We start from the raw sequence: 20,119 nt of genomic DNA, 5'->3' as shown, positions 1-20,119 counted from the left end.
CATTTGGAGCCTGATGAAGAGGAGACAGACCGTGATGCTCCTTTCAGTGAGAAGACTCCTTTTCCTCTGCGTGTTGCTGGCACAGTTAATCTGGGACGTTTCAGAGGAATGACAGCACGGGGTGGAGGAGGAACACGTCCATGGCCATAATCGAACAACCTTCAAAGTACAATATTATATGATCAATTACAGTCTCAATGTTTCAACAAATGGGCATGAAAATAAAAGTCTACAGAACATAGATGGGAGCAGCCAGGCACAACCGCTGTGTCTACCGTGGAACATAATGATGTCACAATAGTACTTGTTCCTGCTGGCTATTTTAAAAAAGAATATTATATTGCATCTTGGTGATCAGTGTTCCTCTGACTGGTACAATTGTGCTCTAAAAATGTTAGCAATAAAAAGTTCTAACCCTTCCTCACTCTACTAAAAATGTGTTTGGCTTTGCCTGTATGTAAAAATGTTGTTACTGTGCATATATTTGATTTATTTATGCATCTCATTGCTGCTGATCCTCTTTAAAGCGGCTGTAAAGCCATATGTATTAATTACTTTGATTCTCTCTGTTTTAGGTCCATGTTCAGTACAGTGTGTGTGTTTTCCTAAAATTATAATGCTAAATACCTTCTTTGCAGAGCCCTGCTGTCCTGTCATTTGCCCTCCCTCTGCCTCCCTTCAAGTAAGTGAGCACAGTGGGAGGGTCTGAGATTTCCCTATAATGAATGCAAGCTAGCGGGGGGGGGCGGGGGGTGGGTGGGTGCAGGTCTTTGCACTGCAGGGCTCTGCATAGAACAGAGAGGATCAAAGTAATTAATACATGTTTCTTTGCTTTACAAGCACTGGAGCCACTGCAGGTAACAGAATTACACAGGGAGGAGATGAGAGTAGAGTGGTGGGGAGGGGCAGGGAGGAGAGGAGAAAGGCAGGGAGGAGAGGAGAAAGGCAGGGAAGAGATCAGCTCTTGGACTGATTATAAAACTGACAAGGAGAGAGGGAGGCAGAGAGGGAGGAGGAGATGCAGAGACGCTGAGGAGATGGATGGATGACGGAGGCACATAAACTGACCACGCTATCAGAGATCAGCAGCCATGATAATTGTGGTCAGTTTACAGAGGGGAAGACAAGAACAGGCAGGATCAGCCAGGCATTGTACTGTAGAACATAGAAAGTGACAATTGACATTGCAAACGCACTGTGCTATATCTCGTGCTTTAAAGGGATAGGAGCATGTTTTGTTTTTTTTAGGGTTACAACCACTTTAAACAATTCCTATCTATATATACTCACTCCAGTGTGAGATGCATATAATTTCTCTGAACTGGCTTACCAAAAGTGACAGTGGGGGACCATGCCTGCACAGTGTGTGTAGGCACTGCTGCTTGTATTTTCAACCAGGGGAGCATGTAACAGGGTGGCAACACAGGAGAACAATTGGGCAAGAACATTCAGGGAAGGTTCAGCTGGTATTATTTTAAAGGCATTATAAACCTTCCTACGTGCATCTTTTGTTTTTCACCTGCATAAGATGTTCATTGACCATGCACCATTATAGTTTCATGGGGTCATGCATGACCTCTGTCTGTAGTATGATAACTGACAATTCCTGTGAAGAAACTATATATCCCACAATCTCTGGGTCTTTATTCTGATGTTCTGCAAATGAGAGCTAAACAGTAATTATATCTGATATAGACACAAACAAGCAGATTATATACAGTTTTTGCAGTGTTGAGTATTAAATCATTTTCTGTACACCACTCAACCATCTGTTGAATTTCCTGCCTGTAAGCTATCTCATCATTATCTTGTATGGGTCCCACTAAAGTGGTAACATCAGCAAACTTCACTATAGTGTTAGGCGCATGTATGGGAGTACAATCGTGCATAAACAATGATTGGAATTAACACACATCCCCGTGGTACCCCCGTATTCAAAATAATAGTGTTAGACACCTGATCTTCTATTCTCACGATTTGTGGCCTGTTTGTTAGGAAATCCATAATCCATGAGCACAGCAATGGACATAGGCACAAAGCGTTTAACTTTTTCACTAATTTGTCAGGGACTACTGTGTTAAATGCTGAGCTAAAATCAATGAATAACATCCTAACATATGTGTTTGAGTGCTCAAGACGTGTCAAGGCAGCATGCAATGCAATAGCATCATCTGTGCATCTATTTGCACCATAGGCAAACTGATAGGCAGGCTAGATGGACTTGTGTATTTTTGTGTATATATATATATATATATATATATATATATATATACACAGTATCTCACAAAAGTGAATACATCCCTCACATTTTTGTTAATATTTTATGTCTTTTCATGTGACAACACTGAAGAAATGACACTTTGCTACAATGTAAAGTAGTGAGTGTACAGCTTGTACAACACTGTAAATTTGCTGTCCCCACAAAATAACTCAACACACAGCCATTAATGTCTAAACCACTGACAACAAAAGTGAGTACACCCCTAAGTGAAAATGTCCAAACTGGGCCCAATTATCCATTTTCACTCTCTGGTGTCATGTGACTCGTTAGTGTTACAAGGTCTCAGGTGTGAATGGGGAGCAGGTGTGTTAAATTTGGTGTTATAGCTCTCACTCTCTCATACTGGTCACTGGAAGTTCAACGTGGTACCTCATGGCAAAGAACTCTCTGAGGATCTGAAAAAAAGAATTGCTGCTCTACATAAAGATGGCCTAGGCTATAAGAAGATTGCCAAGACCCTGAAACTGAGCTGTAGCATGGTGGCCAAGACCATACAGCGGTTTAACAGGACAGGTTCCACTCAGAACAGGCCTTGCCACGGTTGACAAAAGAAGTTGAGCACACGTGCTCAGCGTCATATCCAGAGGTTGTCTTTGGGAAATAGATGTATGAGTGCTGTCAGCATTGCTGCAGAGGTTGAAGGGGTGGGGGGGTCAGCCTGACAGTGCTCAGACCATATACTGCATCAAATTGATCTGCATGGCTGTCGTCCCAGAAGGAAGCCTCTTCTAAAGATGATGCACAAGAAAGCCCACAACAGTTTGTTGAAGACAAGCAGACTAAGGACATGGATTACTGGAACCATGTCCTGTGGTCTGATGAGACCAAGATAAATGTATTTGGTTCAGATGGTGTCAAGCGTATGTGGCGGCAACCAGGTGAGGAGTACAAAGACAAGTGTGTCTTGCCTACAGTCAAGCATGGTAGCGATAATGTCATGGTCTGGGGCTGCATGAGAGCTGTTGGCACTTAGGATCTAGAGTTCATTGAGGGAACCATGAATGCCAACATGTACTGTGACATATTGAAGCAGAGCATGATCCCCTGCCCTTCGGAGACTGGGCCGCAGGGCAGTATTTCAACATGATAACGACCCCCAAACACACCTCCGAGACGACCACTGCCTTCCTAAAGAAGCTAAGGGTAAAGGTGATGGACCGGCCAAGCATGCCTCCAGACCTAAACCCTATTGAGCATCTATGGGGCATCCTCAAACAGAAGGTGGAGGAGCGCAAGGTCTCTAACATCCACCAGCTTCGTGATGTTGTCATGGAGGAGTGGAAGAGGACTCCAGTGGCAACCTGTGAAACTCTGATGAACTCCATGCCCAAGAGGGTTAAGGCAGTGCTGGAAAATAATGGTGGCCACACAAAATAATGACACTTTGGGCCCAATTTGGACATTTTCACTGGGGTGTACTCACTTTTGTTTCCAGCGGTTTAGACATTAATGGCTGTGTGTTAAGTTATTTTGAGGGGACAGCAAATTTACACTGTTATACAAGCTGTACACTCACTACTAGGGATGAGCTTCGAGTTTGAGTCGAACTCATGTTTGACTCGAACATCGGCTGTTCGCCAGTTCGCCGAACAGCAAACAATTTGGGGTGTTCGCTGCAAATTCGAAAGCCGCGGAACACCATTTAAAAGTCTATGGGAGAAATCAAAAGTGCTAATTTTAAAGGCTTATATGCATGGTATTGTCATAAAAAGTGTTTGGGGACGTGGGTCCTGCCCCAGGGGACATGGATCAATGCAAAAAAAAGTTTTTAAAAAAGACGTTTTTTTCGGGAGCAGTGATTTTAATAATGCTTAAAGTCAAACAATAAAAGTGTAATATTCCTTTAAATTTTGTACCTGGGGGGTGCCTATAGTATGCCTGTAAATGGGCGCATGTTTCCCGTGTTTAGAACAGTCTGACAGCAAAATGACATTTCAAAGGAAAAAAAGTCATTTTAAACTACTTGCGGCTATTAATGAATTGTCGGTCCGACAATACACATAAATGTTCATTGATAAAAATGGCATGGGATTTACCCACAGGGGAACCCCGAATCAAATTTTTTTTTTTAAAAATGGCGTGGGGGGTCCCCCTAAATTCCATACCAGGCCCTTCAGGTCTGGTATGGATATTAAGGGGAACCCCACGCCAAAATGTAAAAAAATGGTGTGGGGTCCCCCCAAAAATCCATACCAGACCCTTATCGGAGCACGCAACCTGGCAGGCCGCAGGAAAAGAGGGGGGGACGAGAGAGCACCCCCCTCCTGAACCGTACCAGGCCACATACCCTCAACATTGGGAGGGTGCTTTGGGGTAGCCCCCCAAAGCACCTTGTCCCCATGTTGATGGGGACAAGGGCCTCATCCCCACAACCCTTGCCCGGTGGTTGAGGGGGTCTGCGGGCGGGGGGCTTATCGGAATCTGGAAGCCCCCTTTAACAAGGGGACCCCCAGATCCCGGTCCCCCCCTGTGTGAAATGGTAAGGGGCCTACCATTTCACAAAAAAACTGTAAAAAATGTTAAAAATGACAAGAGACAGTTTTTGACAATTCCTTTTTTTTTCTATTAAAATCTTCTTTCTTCTATCTTCCTTCGGTTTCTTCCACCATCTTCTTCTTCTGGCTCTTCTGGTTCTTCCTCCAGTGTTCTCGTCCGGCATCTTCCTCCGCGGCATCTTCTTCCCTTCTTCTTCTCGGGCTGCTCCGCATCCATGATGGGAGGCTCCTGCTGTGTGACGCTTCTCATCTTCTGACAGTTCTTAAATAACGGAGGGCGGGGCCACCCGGTGACCCCGCCCCCTCTGACACACGGGGGGACTTCCCTTCAAGGGGACTTCCCTGTGGCATTCCCCATGACTGTCTCTTATCATTTTTAACATTTTTGACAGTTTTTCTGTGAAATGGTAGGGGTACTTTTGTACCCCCTTACCATTTTACACAGGGGGGCGGGATCTGGGGGTCCCCTTGTTAAAGGGGGCTTCCAGATTCCGATAAGCCCCCCGCCCGCAGACCCCCACAACCACCGGGCAAGGGTTGTGGGGATGAGGCCCTTGTCCCTATTAACATGGGGACAAAGTGCTTTGGGGGGCTACCCCAAAGCAGCCTCCCAATGTTGAGGGCATGTGGCCTGGTATGGTTCAGGAGGGGGGGCGCTCTCTCGTCCCCCCTCTTTTCCTGCGGCCTGCCAGGTTGCGTGCTCCGATAAGGGTCTGGTATGGATTTTTGGGGGGACCCCACGCCATTTTTAAAAAAATTTTGGTGTGGGGTTCCCCTTAAAATCTATACCAGACCTAGAGGGTATGGTATAGATTTTGCGGGGGACCCCCACGCCATTTTTTTTTTTTTAATTTGGCCGGGGTTCCCCTTAATATCCATACCAAACCTGAAGGGCCTGGTATGGAATTTAGGGGGGCCCCCCACGCCATTTTTAAAAAAATTTTGGTTCGGGGTTCCCCTGTGGGGAAATCCCATGCCGTTTTTATCAATGAACTTTTATGTGTATTGTCGGACCGAAGTTCATTAATAGCCGCCAGAAGTTTTAAATGACTTTTTTTCCTTTGAAATGTCATTTTGCTGTCAGACTGTTCTAAACACAGGAAACATGCGCCCCTTTACAGGCATACTATAGACACCCCCCAGGTACGAAATTTAAAGGAATATTACACTTTTATTGTTTCACTTTAAGCATTATTAAAATCACTGCTCTTGAAAAAAACAGCCATTTTTAAAACTTTTTTTTGCATTGATCCATGTCCCCTGGGGCAGGACCCAGGTCCCCAAACACTTTTTATGACAATACCATGCATATAAGCCTTTAAAACGAGAACTTTTGATTATTCATGTTCGTGTCCCATAGACTTTAACGGTGTTCGCGTGTTCAAACAAATTTTTTGCCTGTTCGCATGTTCTGGTGCGAACCGTACAGGGGGGTGTTCGGCTCATCCCTACTCACTACTTTACATTGTAGCAAAGTGTCATTTCTTCAGTGTTGTCACATGAAAAGATATAAAAAAATATTTACAAAAATGTGAGGCGTGTACTCACTTTTGTGAGATACTGTATATATATATATATATATATATATATATATATATATATATATATATATATATATACTGTATATATATATATATATATATATATAATTTCAATGGTATGTAGCGCTGGTAGATTTTTAATCTACTGCTGATAGGTAAATTTAGTGGGTTATCTGTTCATACATAGTCAGAATTGCCTCTGTTCCAGCTTGGCTGAGTTGCATGTAATTTCACACTGTGCCTGTGGGTGTCGTTGTTACTATGGGCCAGTGTTGGAAAGGCAACACGTTGAAGTGTATAAGTGCTCCTCTGTCCCGGAGAAAACTCGGTGGAGGTGGTCCTCCGAGTTGCATTCTGGGAGAGGGCATTTATGGGACAGACGCCATGTTTCAGGTTTTTTTTTCCCGTCCACCTGCTGGCCCTCCTGGCCGACAGGTATGTGCTAAGAGTACTACCTCGTGGACCTCCGACCGGGAGGCCCACGGCGCTGTGGCGTGTGGGTGGGCCCAGAGGCTAGTCTGGGGCCTACCACAGCGGCAGAGGAATGGTCCTGAGCTGTCTATCCTGTGTGAAGAAGCTGTACAACTGAGACGATCCCAAGGGAGGACTCGTCACGGAAGGATCATGCAGAGTGCTGGTCTGGAGAGGGGCCTGGTGACTCAGTTGGAGGACGTATCCTAAAGTAATCCTACCGCATAGCACTGCCGGGTTGGCTTAAAGGTCCTGGTGCTGTGTTCGTTGTTCATCGAGAACCAATGCATCCTGTGGCAGAGGATCGTACGGGTTTCGTTTCAATCAAGTCTGTGGCAGAGACTTTTGTTCGTGCTACGTATTGGCTGCTAGGTTAGTGAGAGGAACCTATCCAGGCGGGCAATGATTCAACTCTACAGAGAGAGTATATTCAGCTACAAGTTTCAATCCCTAATGCTACACAAAGAATATTAAGAAAAGGTATTTGAGCTTCCCTGCAACTTTCCTTCTACCTCTTTCCTGCTACTTCCTTAAATTTACGTTTATTAAAGCATTGGAAAAGATACTCAAGTATCCAGTGTCTACAGTGTACATGGTAAACTCAACGGGACCCTAGACCTGGTTCCGGTGAAATAGAGGTGAAGAAGGTGATGGTAACAGCCCGCTTAAACCAGCAGCTCCACCGTGAGTTATTGCTACATGTGGGGGCGTCGTCCGGGATTTGTTAGCCGTCAACCTCCGTGTGTGTGTGTTGGCGCCAGAGAAGAAGAGAGGCCTCGTGATCTTGCTGAGAAGATCAGAGTGCGGCCATGTCTTTTTCGTTGATACAGCCAACTGTGGGACCTAGGATGTTCCCTATGAGTGCCGCTGCGGGTGCTATGCTGACCGGAACCTTGCTGACAGATACCGTATTCGTCTGAAACCACAGGGGAGGTTTGTTCTCTATACAGTCGGAGATATTGAGGGGGTGGGCATGCTTTGCCACAAGTATGAAGGACTGACCACACATCTCCATCCATTTGGTCGTTGTTTGCAGTGCGGAGAATATTTGTTCATAGTGGAGCAACCTACTATGTCGCCCCGTGCTTATCGGGTGGACTGGGCTACAGGTACTGCCACAGTGGAAGCTGCTACTATTGCTTCTGGAGAACGACAGGCGTGATTTCGTCTGTTGCCACCGAGAGTGTTCCTGAGGGAGATACCGCTGTCACTACTTCATCAGCGGACATTACTTTGATTTCTGCGTCCAATACACCTATCCCCGTTGCACCTGTCCAGAGGAAGGTGGGATATGTGAAGGCTGGTCGAGGCCTGCCCCGGAGACTGCCCGAACCAGAGCAATATATGGATCCGGAGAAGTCCACGTCAGGAACGGGTGAGAGATCAGAGGGGGACATGTCTGGAAGTCTGTGTAAATATTTGCCAGCAGAGGAGTTAAGAGATTCAGAGATAGATTCCATGTCGGATCTCTCCGGTGAGGATGACTTATTTGAGACTATGTCACAGGAACTGTTATGGGCTCAGGGTGAAGATGTTGCTTCTGCCTTGACTTTCTCAGAGTGGACAGCCTTGGATTCTGGGAAGACATCACCTTGTGTGGAGCCACATCGTACTATCAAGGAGACATTACCTAAAGTTGCTACTTTGCTTCCGACTCCCGTCGGGTCTATGGTGAGTAAATCACCGAACTCTTGTGTGCCTCCTGGTTTGGGGAAAAATAGATCTTTGCCTAAATTTGCACGTTTGCAGAGAGTGCTTAACAAATGTGTTGCTACGGAATATGGCCTGGAGTTTCCCTATGTTGCTCAGGACATTATGCAAGAAATTGATGCCAACCGGGAGCTCTGGTACAGTGAAGCTGTTTGGGACTATTTGTCTGTGCCTAAGCCTTTCCGGAAAACTGGATGTTCTGTTGCCATGGACGAATGCTTCAGTGGATGTTTTCTACACTGGAACTATGGTCGGCACATCTATGCTGACAAAGTGGTCATTTGCAGGCCTGGAAAAGATGACATTGTGTACTTTATCACTACAGTGGATAAACTGGGAAAGAAACTGACATTGCCAGGTCCCCGGTTTTATGGTGATTATGAACAAAGAACAAAGAACTTTGGGGTGTATAGTCAGATAGTGTTAGTGTCTAGTGATCTTTGTGGTCAAGAGATAATGTTTATCCCAGCGCTTCTAAATCCAAAGACTCTTGGCTGGATTTTCTTTATTGAAAGGAGGTGATTTGCCTAAAAATAGGGACGGACTTCTAAAGTTATTTTAGTTTGTTTTATTAAAAGATATACGGGAAGAGAGTGTCATTGTATATGTAACAGACAAAATGTATGCAAATAGGAGACATTCATAGTTAGGGTTTACATACACTTTGCCATACTTCTCTTTTGGGTCACAGGGGCGGTTTTACTTGTGCCCTCCAGTGACCCAGGCTAAAGCCTGCTGTCGGTTGAAATCTCGGAGCCGCTCTAGGCTCTGGAATGAGGATCCACCCAGATGCCTGATTGGCAGCTGGGTTAGCCTCTCACTGAGCCTGAGCCAGCCATTCCTTCCCCTCTCTAAAGCCTGGCGCTCTAGTGAGTGCATGGAGCAGTGACTGACAGTCACTGCTCTATGCTCAATACGGACCGAGAACTGAGCGATCAGTTGTCATATGATCACTTTGTTCTCGGGCTCAGATCCGATGGGGGACATCTGCAGCATCACACCAATGCTGCAGCATGGAGGTAAGTATGTATGTTTATTTTTTTAACAACTCCAAACTTCTTTAAAAACTCTGACAGTGTAAAGTAAAACATTCTGGCTGATTTGTGCTGTAAAAACACAGGATGTTAAAATATAAAGGTACCTAAAAGGTATAACAAGATATGACTAATGACAATCAGCAGAGCTTTGAAACAGAAGTCTAGAATTGAAGAGAATGTAAGATTGCAACTGCTTCTGCTCAAGCTTGTAGATAAAGTAATTGCACATCAGCAGTATGCATAACAGCTTACAAATTAAAATCAAGACTCTGATTAGTTTTCTCATTACTTCTATTGTTCCCACTCATAACCTTTGCCAGGCTCTTCACACCCGTGTGATCACACTACACAGTATAAGCCTAAGTCTGTTGCTGTTTACAGCCAGATCGTTGTTTGCCCAGAAGTGATACATAATTGGAATACAAGAACCAGTCTTTCTTCCCAATATACACTACATTTGATTTTTTAAGGGCCATTAAATCTTAACTGCTAGCTGATAAATGATGAAGAAGCATTTTATAATAGAATCCTAAACACATAGAAAAAGTATTTTGTGCAGAAGCTGACGTTGTTGACTTGGGAATTGATTTACTAAAGTCAGATAGGCTGTTCACTATCCAAGGCAAGTTACACTCTGTAAGGGAATTTTGCCCAAACCTTAGTGATGGAGGTGAAAGTTCACTTTGCAATGAATACCAAATCATATGTGAGGGGAAAAAAAACAGAATTTTTACTTGCACATGATTGAATGATGGACATTGAAGAGCCTCAACTCATTCATTAAGCTCTGGGGGAAATTCAAGGGTCCTGGACTTACAGAAGAATGTTACAGAGAGCCGCAAACATTACATGGCACCACTCTCTCCGCAGCATTTAAAATGTACCCATTGTCAAAGAAAGAATTTGTTGAAGGGGACCTGTCATATCCCTCGGTACACCTGGAAGGGGGATCCAAGCCCAGAGTTAAGCTTTAGACAATAGTTGTCTGTTTAAACAAGCTGCTAGCAGGCTTTAAACAAGCTTCCATATGTGATAAAATAGATAACTTGTTTAAAAAACTTTTAATAGAGAATTACAGTGAAATTTGCATAAATAGGATAAGTCTTTTATACTGACTGTCCAAGATATGCACTTGGATATGTCAAAAGTTTTCAGCTGCATGCTCGTTACAGGTCAAAAGCTCAATAGATACAGAGGGGAGGCTCACCATGACAGGCAAAGGAACACGCAATTTCCCAGAGGAGTGGTCTGTAATGGTAGCCTTCAAAATTCTCCTGAGACAGGTTTCCTTTAAAGTGCCAGTGAGCATTCCCATTATAATGCTTTAAAGGCTTCAAGGAGGCATCTCAAAGCCAGCTGAAAGCTTTGCAAGAGCTTTGAAAAATTTCTTCAGACTAGCATTTCCAAGCTGAAGACTGTATGAACAAGACACAAGAGCTCAGTTAAAATTACAATGCAAGGGCTGTTTCTGTTATTGGCAAGAAAATTAACCCTTTTTTGCAAGTATGTCATTTTGAATGATAGCACTGCATTGAAACATTTTCAGGCCTAAATCCATCTTTTCCACCCAAGCCCCCTGAACATTAAAAAAATATTCATTATTGTTATGCATAACTTAATTTTAAGTGTCATCAAGCTGGTCACATAATAAATGGGTTTCTACCTCTTCTTGTTTGGTGTCCAGCAGTGGAGGTTCCTTCTTGCATGTGTAGTGACATGTGAACAGCAATACACAGTCAGTCCAGCCAGCATGATGAAGCTTCAAGGTAGAGGTGTAGATAAGAGGGGGAAGGAGGGGAATTCAACCTCCCCCTCAGAGTGTCTGTGGTGGCACAGTTATTGTTGACACTGGATAGAACATTTACTAAGACTGGTGCAGATAGAATCTGGAGCAGTTGTGAATGGCTATCAATGAGCCTCTAGCTTTCCTTTTCAAAGCTTAACTGAACAAGCTGGACATAGAAGTTAAATTGGTTACTATGCACAGCTGTTCCAGATCCTGAAGCAAAAAGGAGTCCTGGACGGCAGCACACCGATACAACACCTTTATGGTTATTTAAAATCCAACAGTCAGTCCATAAGGTGCAGAGGCAGAGATAGATAGCTGATGCGTTTCACACCGCATGTTGGTGCTTAATCATCCTGTCTGCTCCAGTTTTAGTACATTTCCTGCTTAGGTGCACACTCAAAGTACTGTGGCTCCCACCCCATCCCTACCACCTTTCAGAACTTAGAGACAACAGGACTCTGCAGTTACAAAAGGGGGAAGATTTCTTTAGCTCCTCTGTCATCTCCAGTGGATTTATTGGAGGGAAGAGAATTTCCCTGGGGAAGGGGGGGAGAGGGAAGGGTATGTGTCACGGGCATGGCCAGAGCGGAGGCTGTTGGAGAGGACTGTGTGCAAGCCTGTTGCCCACCGATTATGGGCCCTAGCATTTGAGGTGAATGAGAAATCCAGTCTGAACTGTATTAATCGGACTCAGTCATGTATATATTGTATGGGGACTCCTTACTGTATATTTGTGTCCCTGAAGAGGGAGGGGGGATTCCTCCAGCAGCCCCCTGCTGATAAGACTGATTCATTCTGCTGGGACACATCCTGTGAGGAGATGCTGGTGTTATCAACATGTGTTTATGTTAATTGAGAGAGCTGATCACATTAGCCACCAGCCCTGGCTAATAGACGAATGGTCTAGGCTGAGGAGGGGGGAGATTGTTGTTTGTATTGTTAATTGTATTAATGTGTGAAGCTCGGTGCCCACAAGACTGTCATCTGGTCTGGGTACATTTTGTAGTAAATTAGGTCATGTTAATTAGGTTAGCTTTGAGTCATCCCTGCTGTATAAAGGTCTGTGAGATCTCAAAATAAAGGCAGTTCTGATGTACTCCAAGACTGGTGTTGTCTAGTTCTTGGGGTTCCTATGGCCAGCTCTATGTTCCAGAACTTAGGAAGCGGTATATGACGGAAGCACTCAAGCGGAGTGTGGGACGTTCCGTGACATTGGTGGCAAGCAGCGGGAAAGCTTCCTGAAGTCTGAAGTCTGGGACATCCAAACCTCCAACTGGATCCAAGATCAGCATAGCAGACTTCAGTCACCCCAGCGGAGATATGGACCTGGCATCAGAATTCCCGGGGCTGCTGCGGATCATCCTTTCAACGTACACCAGGACTGTGTCTGAGGATGAATACCTGGAGCTCAGGCAGCTGATTCGGGTGGAGCTCTGGATTGCAGCCCTCCGTCTCGCTGGTATAAAACAGGGCAAGTGCTTTCCAACCCAAGAGCAACGGGCCAGTGACCAACGGGCATTGCGGATGGCATTCCTGGGAGAGCAGCCCCAGGAGCAATGGGTGACTGAGTTGGACAGGTTGGTCCAGCAGGAGATAGAGCTGGACAATCGATATCGGGCTCTGCAATGGCACGCAGAGGAGGGATATTTAGGGGAGACAACAGAATGCTCTCCGGAGGGATATGACTTTGGCGGCCCTGGATTGCTGTGGGAGAACCTTACAGATCTTTTTATGTTTGGCGATGAGGGGGAACCTGACCTTGAGGACATGAGAGACTATAGAGAGTCTATGCTCGGTCTTGCAGGGGTCTCAGAGCTCAAACCTGATCTGGACCATTTGCTAAGGAAGGAGCAGCATCTGGAAAGGGCATACAGGAAACTGCTAGAACAAGTTCAGCAGCATGCCAGAGAATCGGCAGTGGAAAATCTGGAGATTGCCGTCCCCAAACCTGAAGTGCTGACAACAGGGCAGAGCTCTGCTAACCTCTGTCCAGAAATGATAACATCTTCTGGGTTCCATGGACAGGAGATGGTGAACCCCTATTCCCCGACATCAGTTGCAGAGACATGGGATTTGATAGACTTTTCTGCTGAGGAAGAACAACCTGATGAGCCTCCAGCAGAAGAGCTGCTATCAGGGCCAAAGTTCACTGTGTTCTGCCCAGCACCAACAGTGGCTTCGGCCTTCCTGAGAGAAGAGGTAGTCGGCCTTTCTCCCACAACACTGACAGGGACATGTGATTTTCTGCCAGCAGCATCTATGGAGTTAAAACAAACTTCTCCAGCTGAAGATCTGGTAACTGAACAGAGGGTCCAAGACCTCTGTCCCACACTTTTACCACTTCCAGAGACTGGGGATTTAATAGACATTTCTGTAGAGGAGGAACCACCTAGTAAACCCCCAGCAGAAGTGCTGGCAACCGGACAGAGGGTCCAAGACCTCTGCCCCACACCTGCAGCAATTGTGGAGGCTCAGGGTGAGAAGATGGCAATCACTTCCCAGCAGCAGATACAGGGGGAGAAGGGAGAGGAGGTGTGTGTTGTCCCTCCCCAACAGTTGGCCAGGGTGGAGGAAGTGGGCTTTCCTCCCCAGCAAAGATCCGTGTACCTGGGAGACAGTACCATCGACATGTCGTCCCAGCAGCCAGATGAGGGAATGGAAAAGGAAGCAGCCGGCTCACCTCCCCAATGGCAGCTACACAGTTTGGGAGTGGAGGAAGCCAGCTGCCTGCCCCAACAGTTAGCCGGAGCAGAGGATGCGGAGTCCCCAGCAGAAGTGCTGGCAACAGGGCAGAGTGCTACCAACCTCTGCCCAGCACCGGCAACAACTACAGAGTTCCAGGGAGGCGGGGCAGTCGGCCTCCCTCTCCAACAGTTAGCCGGAACAGATGGTGTGGGGTTTCCAGCAGAAGGGCTGGCAACAGGGCCGAGGACTGCTGGACTCTGCCCTCAACTAACAGAGGATGGATTTCCTGTGAAGGTGGATGGAACTTCAGTCTCCACCTGTATACCCCAGGGATGCTGGGCAGTGGGCCCAGATCCCCAACAGCATGACAGAGTGAGCCCAGTCACCCTGTCTTCTCTCCAGCGGCAGATATGTTCTCTGAGAGAGGCAGAGGATGGCTGGGTGAGTAATGCACTGTTTGGGATAATTTGTTTGGGGTACTGTGTGGGTACAGGCAGTAGAGGACTGGAGCTGTGGACTAACTTCGGAGTCAACCCGTCTGGGGTCTCCTCCTGTGTTAGTCTCCTGCCGAAAGGGGAGAAATGTCACGGGCATGGCCAGAGCGGAGGCTGTTGGAGAGGACTGTGTGCAAGCCTGTTGCCCACCGATTATGGGCCCTAGCATTTGAGGTGAATGAGAAATCCAGTCTGAACTGTATTAATCGGACTCAGTCATGTATATATTGTATGGGGACTCCTTACTGTATATTTGTGTCCCTGAAGAGGGAGGGGGGATTCCTCCAGCAGCCCCCTGCTGATAAGACTGATTCATTCTGCTGGGACACATCCTGTGAGGAGATGCTGGTGTTATCAACATGTGTTTATGTTAATTGAGAGAGCTGATCACATTAGCCACCAGCCCTGGCTAATAGACGAATGGTCTAGGCTGAGGAGGGGGGAGATTGTTGTTTGTATTGTTAATTGTATTAATGTGTGAAGCTCGGTGCCCACAAGACTGTCATCTGGTCTGGGTACATTTTGTAGTAAATTAGGTCATGTTAATTAGGTTAGCTTTGAGTCATCCCTGCTGTATAAAGGTCTATGAGATCTCAAAATAAAGGCAGTTCTGATGTACTCCAAGACTGGTGTTGTCTAGTTCTTGGGGTTCCTATGGCCAGCTCTATGTTCCAGAACTTAGGAAGCGGTATATGACGGAAGCACTCAAGCGGAGTGTGGGACGTTCCGTGACAGTATGTACTAAGTGAATCTGTACTGGAGGGAGCTGCACTGATGGGGGGGGACAGTACTGGTGGTAGGGAACTGTACTTGGGGGAACTGTACTAGTAATTTTACTAGGGGAAAGCAGGGGGGCAATCTGTACTATGGAAGCTAAACTGGTAGGGAGGGAAATCTGTAGTGGGTGGAACTGAACTGTACTAGTGGGGAGGAGATCTCTACTGGGGGAGGTGTATTTAGGGGGAGGTGTACTGCATAAAAATCTGTACTGAGGGAAGCTGTACTGATTTGGGGATCTGTACTGGTGGTGGGAGGAAGATCTGTACTGGGGGAGCTGTAAGGGTGGAGGGGGTACTATACTAGGTGGAGTTTTACTGGAGGGTGCTTTACTGCGGAGAGATCAGTACTAGTAGGAGATGTACTGATTGGGGGATTATGTATTGGTGGGGAGTGGAGATTTGTACTGAGGGGGATCTGTACTAGTGGGGGGAGATCTGTACTGGGGTGAAGGGAGGAATCTGTACTGGGGGGACCTGAAATGAGGGTAGACCTGACCTGGGAGGGTAGATCTGTACTTGAAAGGATATTTTTACAGGATGCGGGGGGGGGGGGGGCGACTCTGGGAGAATTTTGGCTTGGGGAGGGAGGTCTACTTACCTGTGTGCTCTGTGCAATATACACGGCTGACCTCCATCAGACTCTTGCTTGCACAATAGTTGAAGAATGTTTTCGGGTGCAATGTCTGTACCACATGTAAAAAACCCTGGATCTGGGTTTTAATCTCTTGTTAACATGCAATCAACTCCAGCTGCTGCTTAAAAGTACACTTCATCTTAATTTGGAGAATAATTGCAGAGATGCACACAGAGGACACAGTCTATGACTTTGTTTTTGATCCTGGTGATATTTGAGCACTCAAGGTCATAGTGTTGTATAATATCTGATTCCAGGAACACCTAATCCTGAAATTCAACAGAGGAGGGATTCTCAGCTCAGCTCTCTGCTGTCTGAATATGTACAATCTTTATTATTTAGAGGGATAGGATTTATATATCTGGTTTACTCCAGCACAATTGACAGGAAGCATTACATGAAGGAGATGAAAAACAGGAGATGTTTTGCAGCCTTAAACAACATCCCCTGCAGTAAGTACAGAACACTCTGCTCCTGGTCATCAAACAAGACCTGAAAATGAAATACGCAAAATGGACCGCATTCTCAATTGACAAAATACAATGGTGCTAAACACTATTGATCTGTATACAAAACATATATCTAAATGTAAAAATTACATAACACAAATGCAATAAAATTAAAGTCCATAAATAAATAAAATAAATAAAATGCTCTGTGTCATTAAGTCCATCCATCTGGGAAGAGAAAAGTGCCACCAAAGAAGGAAAGTGTTTTCTCTTCCCCACAGGGTCACACTGCCCTCAACAGAAAGGTGTGTTCTCTTTTTTTCCAAGAAAGTCAGATATCACTTTTGATATATATCTCCATCAACATCTGTTTGGTATCTCATCCCCATCGTGTCCTGAACTATTTTGTTTCACTGTATATGTAACAGTGCTCCTGCACCATTAAGAGACTCTGCATTAAACTCCCATTAAGAACATTGATAGTAATGAGTCAACTCCAGTTATTGGTGGAGTTTGAAAGCAGCATAAGACTCCTGAGCACGTGCGCTTGCTTCAAATGAATTGGGTGGAGCTTTGTGTGTGAGGTCTTCATATCAAAAATTGAGTTGGGGCTGCTGATGTAACCTACGCTGCTTTCAAAATCCACCAATAACGGGAGTTTTAAAATGACTCTGCATAAAACTCCCATTAACCTCCCTGACAGTATTCCAGAGTGTGGCTCGGGGCTAAATGTCAGCACCATTAGTGGTAACCCCGAGCCACACTCAGGATTACATCTCAGGATTCTGGTGCAGGTTACTTACCTTGTCCCCAGGATCCCGTGATGTGCCCCCGCGCTGTCTGCGGGCTCCGTCCTCTGCCCGAAGCCTCTCTGTGCCAGGCTCCGTTCCCTGTGAGAGTCGCAACTCACGGGGGCGGGGCCTGGCGGCAAATTAAAAACTGTCAAAATCATAACACATACAGGACTGTAATCTGTAAGATGTATGAAATCATTTCACTTCCCTTTTAACCCCAGTGCTTTGGGCCATGCCCTGCATGCAGTTTTATATTACATATACTGTTCTTTCTGCCTGGAAACTTGAGATTGTCCATAGCAACCAAAAAGTATCCCTTTACGTCAAAAGTGGCTTTAGACCAGCTAAAAAACAGCAATAGTAAATTAGAACACTTGCAGAAATGAGCAATAGTGAATCATGGGGAAATGTATTTTATTATTATTTTATTATTTTTTAAAATTATTTATATTTATTTATTATATTATAATTTATGATTTTGTGTTTCAAACTTCATCATACCTGGGATATCTACTAGACTCTTGGTGGACAGATCTAAGTGTGTTATTGCTAAGAATTACAAACCTACAATATAAAACGCCAAATTTCTATGCAAAATAATTGTACCACTTTGAGACGCAAAAATCTGAAATAATCATACCGCCAGGGAGGTTAAGAACATTTATAGTAATGAGTCAACTCCAGTTATTGGTGGATTTTGAAAGCAGTATAGGTTACATCACAGCCACAAATCGATTTTCAATATGAAGGTGAGACCTCACGCACAAAGCTCCACCCAATGCGTTTGAAGCAAGTGCACAGCAAAAATGATATCTGTAGGTAACTCTTGCAGCAGCTGGTTTCAAAGTGCATATACTGTATCTACAAACAGAAGGAGATTGCACCAATTTAGTCTACTGGGAGATGTGTCAGGAAACAGCCTTTTGTTGTCTAAAAATAATAAAATAGCAAGACATTTCAGGAAAAAACATGCACCAACTTTGAAGCACAGTGGTGAAAATTGTATGGTTTGGGGTTATTTTGCTGCTTCAAGGCCTTTCAGTCTTTAAGTCAACTATGAATTTTGCATCACATCAGGGTGTGCTTGATGAGTATGTGAGACCCTCTAAGAGTTAAAGTTGGAACTTTTAGCATGATAAAGATCTTAAGCACACTAACTAGCAAATCCAGCACGCAATGGCTCAAAAAGAAGAAATGGTGGGTGTAATGATATCACGTACTGGACACACGAAAAGCTGTAGATAGCGGCCATGTTGTTTGGGAACGTTACGGCAGCCATGACAGTCTTGGCTAACATTTATACATTGCAGTAGAAATCTGAACCCCCTCCCTCCTTCCTTATTTAGAATTCATAGGCTTAACTCAGAACACTTCAAAAGAGTTGTTATCTCAACATAGAGAAGCAAAACCAGGCTTAGGCCTGTGAAAACAGCTAATGTCGGCCTGGCAGGACGTCCAGGCCTATCGTAAAACTGTCACCCTCTCAATTCAGAGAACCAACAGATAGCTGTTGTAAATACCTCAATCCACATAAAGCTCAAACAGTTTAGTATAGTTATGAAACTTCAGCATGTTTCATAACTTTCAAATTAATAATAGCACAGCTATAATATGGACATATTTAGTTTTCTCAGATAATTTGTAACGTTTCAAGTCCAGACACCCCTATGTCAGATCATATGGAAAACCACTAGTACCCCTTATTCCTCCTAGGTAAACTAGACATTGGAAGCCTGCCATGTTTATATTTGTTTTGAAGCAAATGTCACGCAAGAAAATAATATGGATATTAGCAGTCCGTAAACAGTAGGGATACAGAGATATGAATATGTATCACAAAGTGTACCTGGGACATGGTCATGAATGTAGAGACCTCCCAGCAACCAACCCCTAAACAAGATGACCAGACGATTGGTCATTGGTAGCTGTCAAGAACAGAACACAGAAAAGAGGAGATGCCAAGACAGTGGAAAGTTTTCCTTTTACCATCAAAGTAGGAACATCTGCCAAAGTTTGAGAACAGATTACCCAGCTCATCGATCGAACTCTGATCAACTCTCAGACATTAATTGAAAGTATTCTTCCTCCTCAATCCTACCTCATTTCTTTGTGGCTGTATATTGTCTTTATTTCTTTGAAACATATTTTTCTGTAAATATTTTATTTGCACCAATTTTGACCTTTTCATTATTAAAACCTTATTTTGAAAAGTGTTAACCTTGTGTCTAAAGCTCTTAATGCAAGCTATAAACGAACCTGCCTCTTGAAGAGCGCTACCGTTTAGAGTAAGGCCTCTGATCAGACCTATCTGTGGTGGCAGTGTATGTTACAGACGATTATTCTAAAATCCTAATTGGTATTGCTAAAATTAGTCTCCCCCTGCTCGGTCTAAAAGAGGGGGTTGTGGCAGTTAAAGGGTCAATTGCTTAATTAGCCCAGTGAAAATCACTCTCAGGCTGCTGGCACCTAGATTGTGGTCCCACAAGCTGGGAAATCTTTGTGCCGGGCACAGCTGAGAGTGGTATTGTCACGTAAGTGAGGTTGGCCGGTCCCTCGTCACGAGTTAGAGAGGAGGGCAGGGATCTGACACCCGCGTTCGCCACAGTGGGTTATAGCCTGGCCTAATCAAAGCTCTGATTTGAATCCTATTTGAATGTTGTGGGGGAGCTTGAATCTGGCAGTTCATGCCAGAAAACCCAAAAACATGTGCAACTAAAGACATTTTGTATGGTAAAATAGTCAAAACGTTCACCATGTTAATGTTAGAGACTAGTGGGAAGTTATAAAAAATACCTAAAAAAAGTAATTTCTACTGAAGTGGGCAATACCAGCTTCTGAGGCCAAGGATGAACTTACCTTTTCTACATCCAATGATATTTTTAATACATTATTGAAAAGGCAATTTCCCTTTTGTTTTTATCCATGTATTTCACCTTTATCTGTAGTTACTGTTTGAATAA

At 44.8% G+C, this 20,119-nt stretch overlaps 1 protein-coding gene across 2 annotated transcripts in view; it reads right to left on the bottom strand.

Annotated features, from left to right (window-relative positions):
* Positions 1 to 20,119, bottom strand: part of RALYL (RALY RNA binding protein like) — a 1,862,755-nt gene that overhangs the window by 100,391 nt on the left and 1,742,245 nt on the right. For both annotated transcript variants that reach the window (XM_073631886.1, XM_073631887.1), the window contains one exon: positions 2 to 159. In XM_073631886.1, the coding sequence (XP_073487987.1) occupies positions 2 to 159 (158 nt within the window). The remainder of the gene's footprint in view (position 1; positions 160 to 20,119) is intronic.

This window comes from Aquarana catesbeiana, linkage group LG05 (assembly GCF_042186555.1).
Source record: "Aquarana catesbeiana isolate 2022-GZ linkage group LG05, ASM4218655v1, whole genome shotgun sequence".
Classification (NCBI taxonomy): Eukaryota; Metazoa; Chordata; class Amphibia; order Anura; family Ranidae; genus Aquarana; species Aquarana catesbeiana.
The sequence above is the reverse complement of the archived record's forward strand: the minus strand, read 5'-3'. Positions and strand labels throughout refer to the sequence as shown.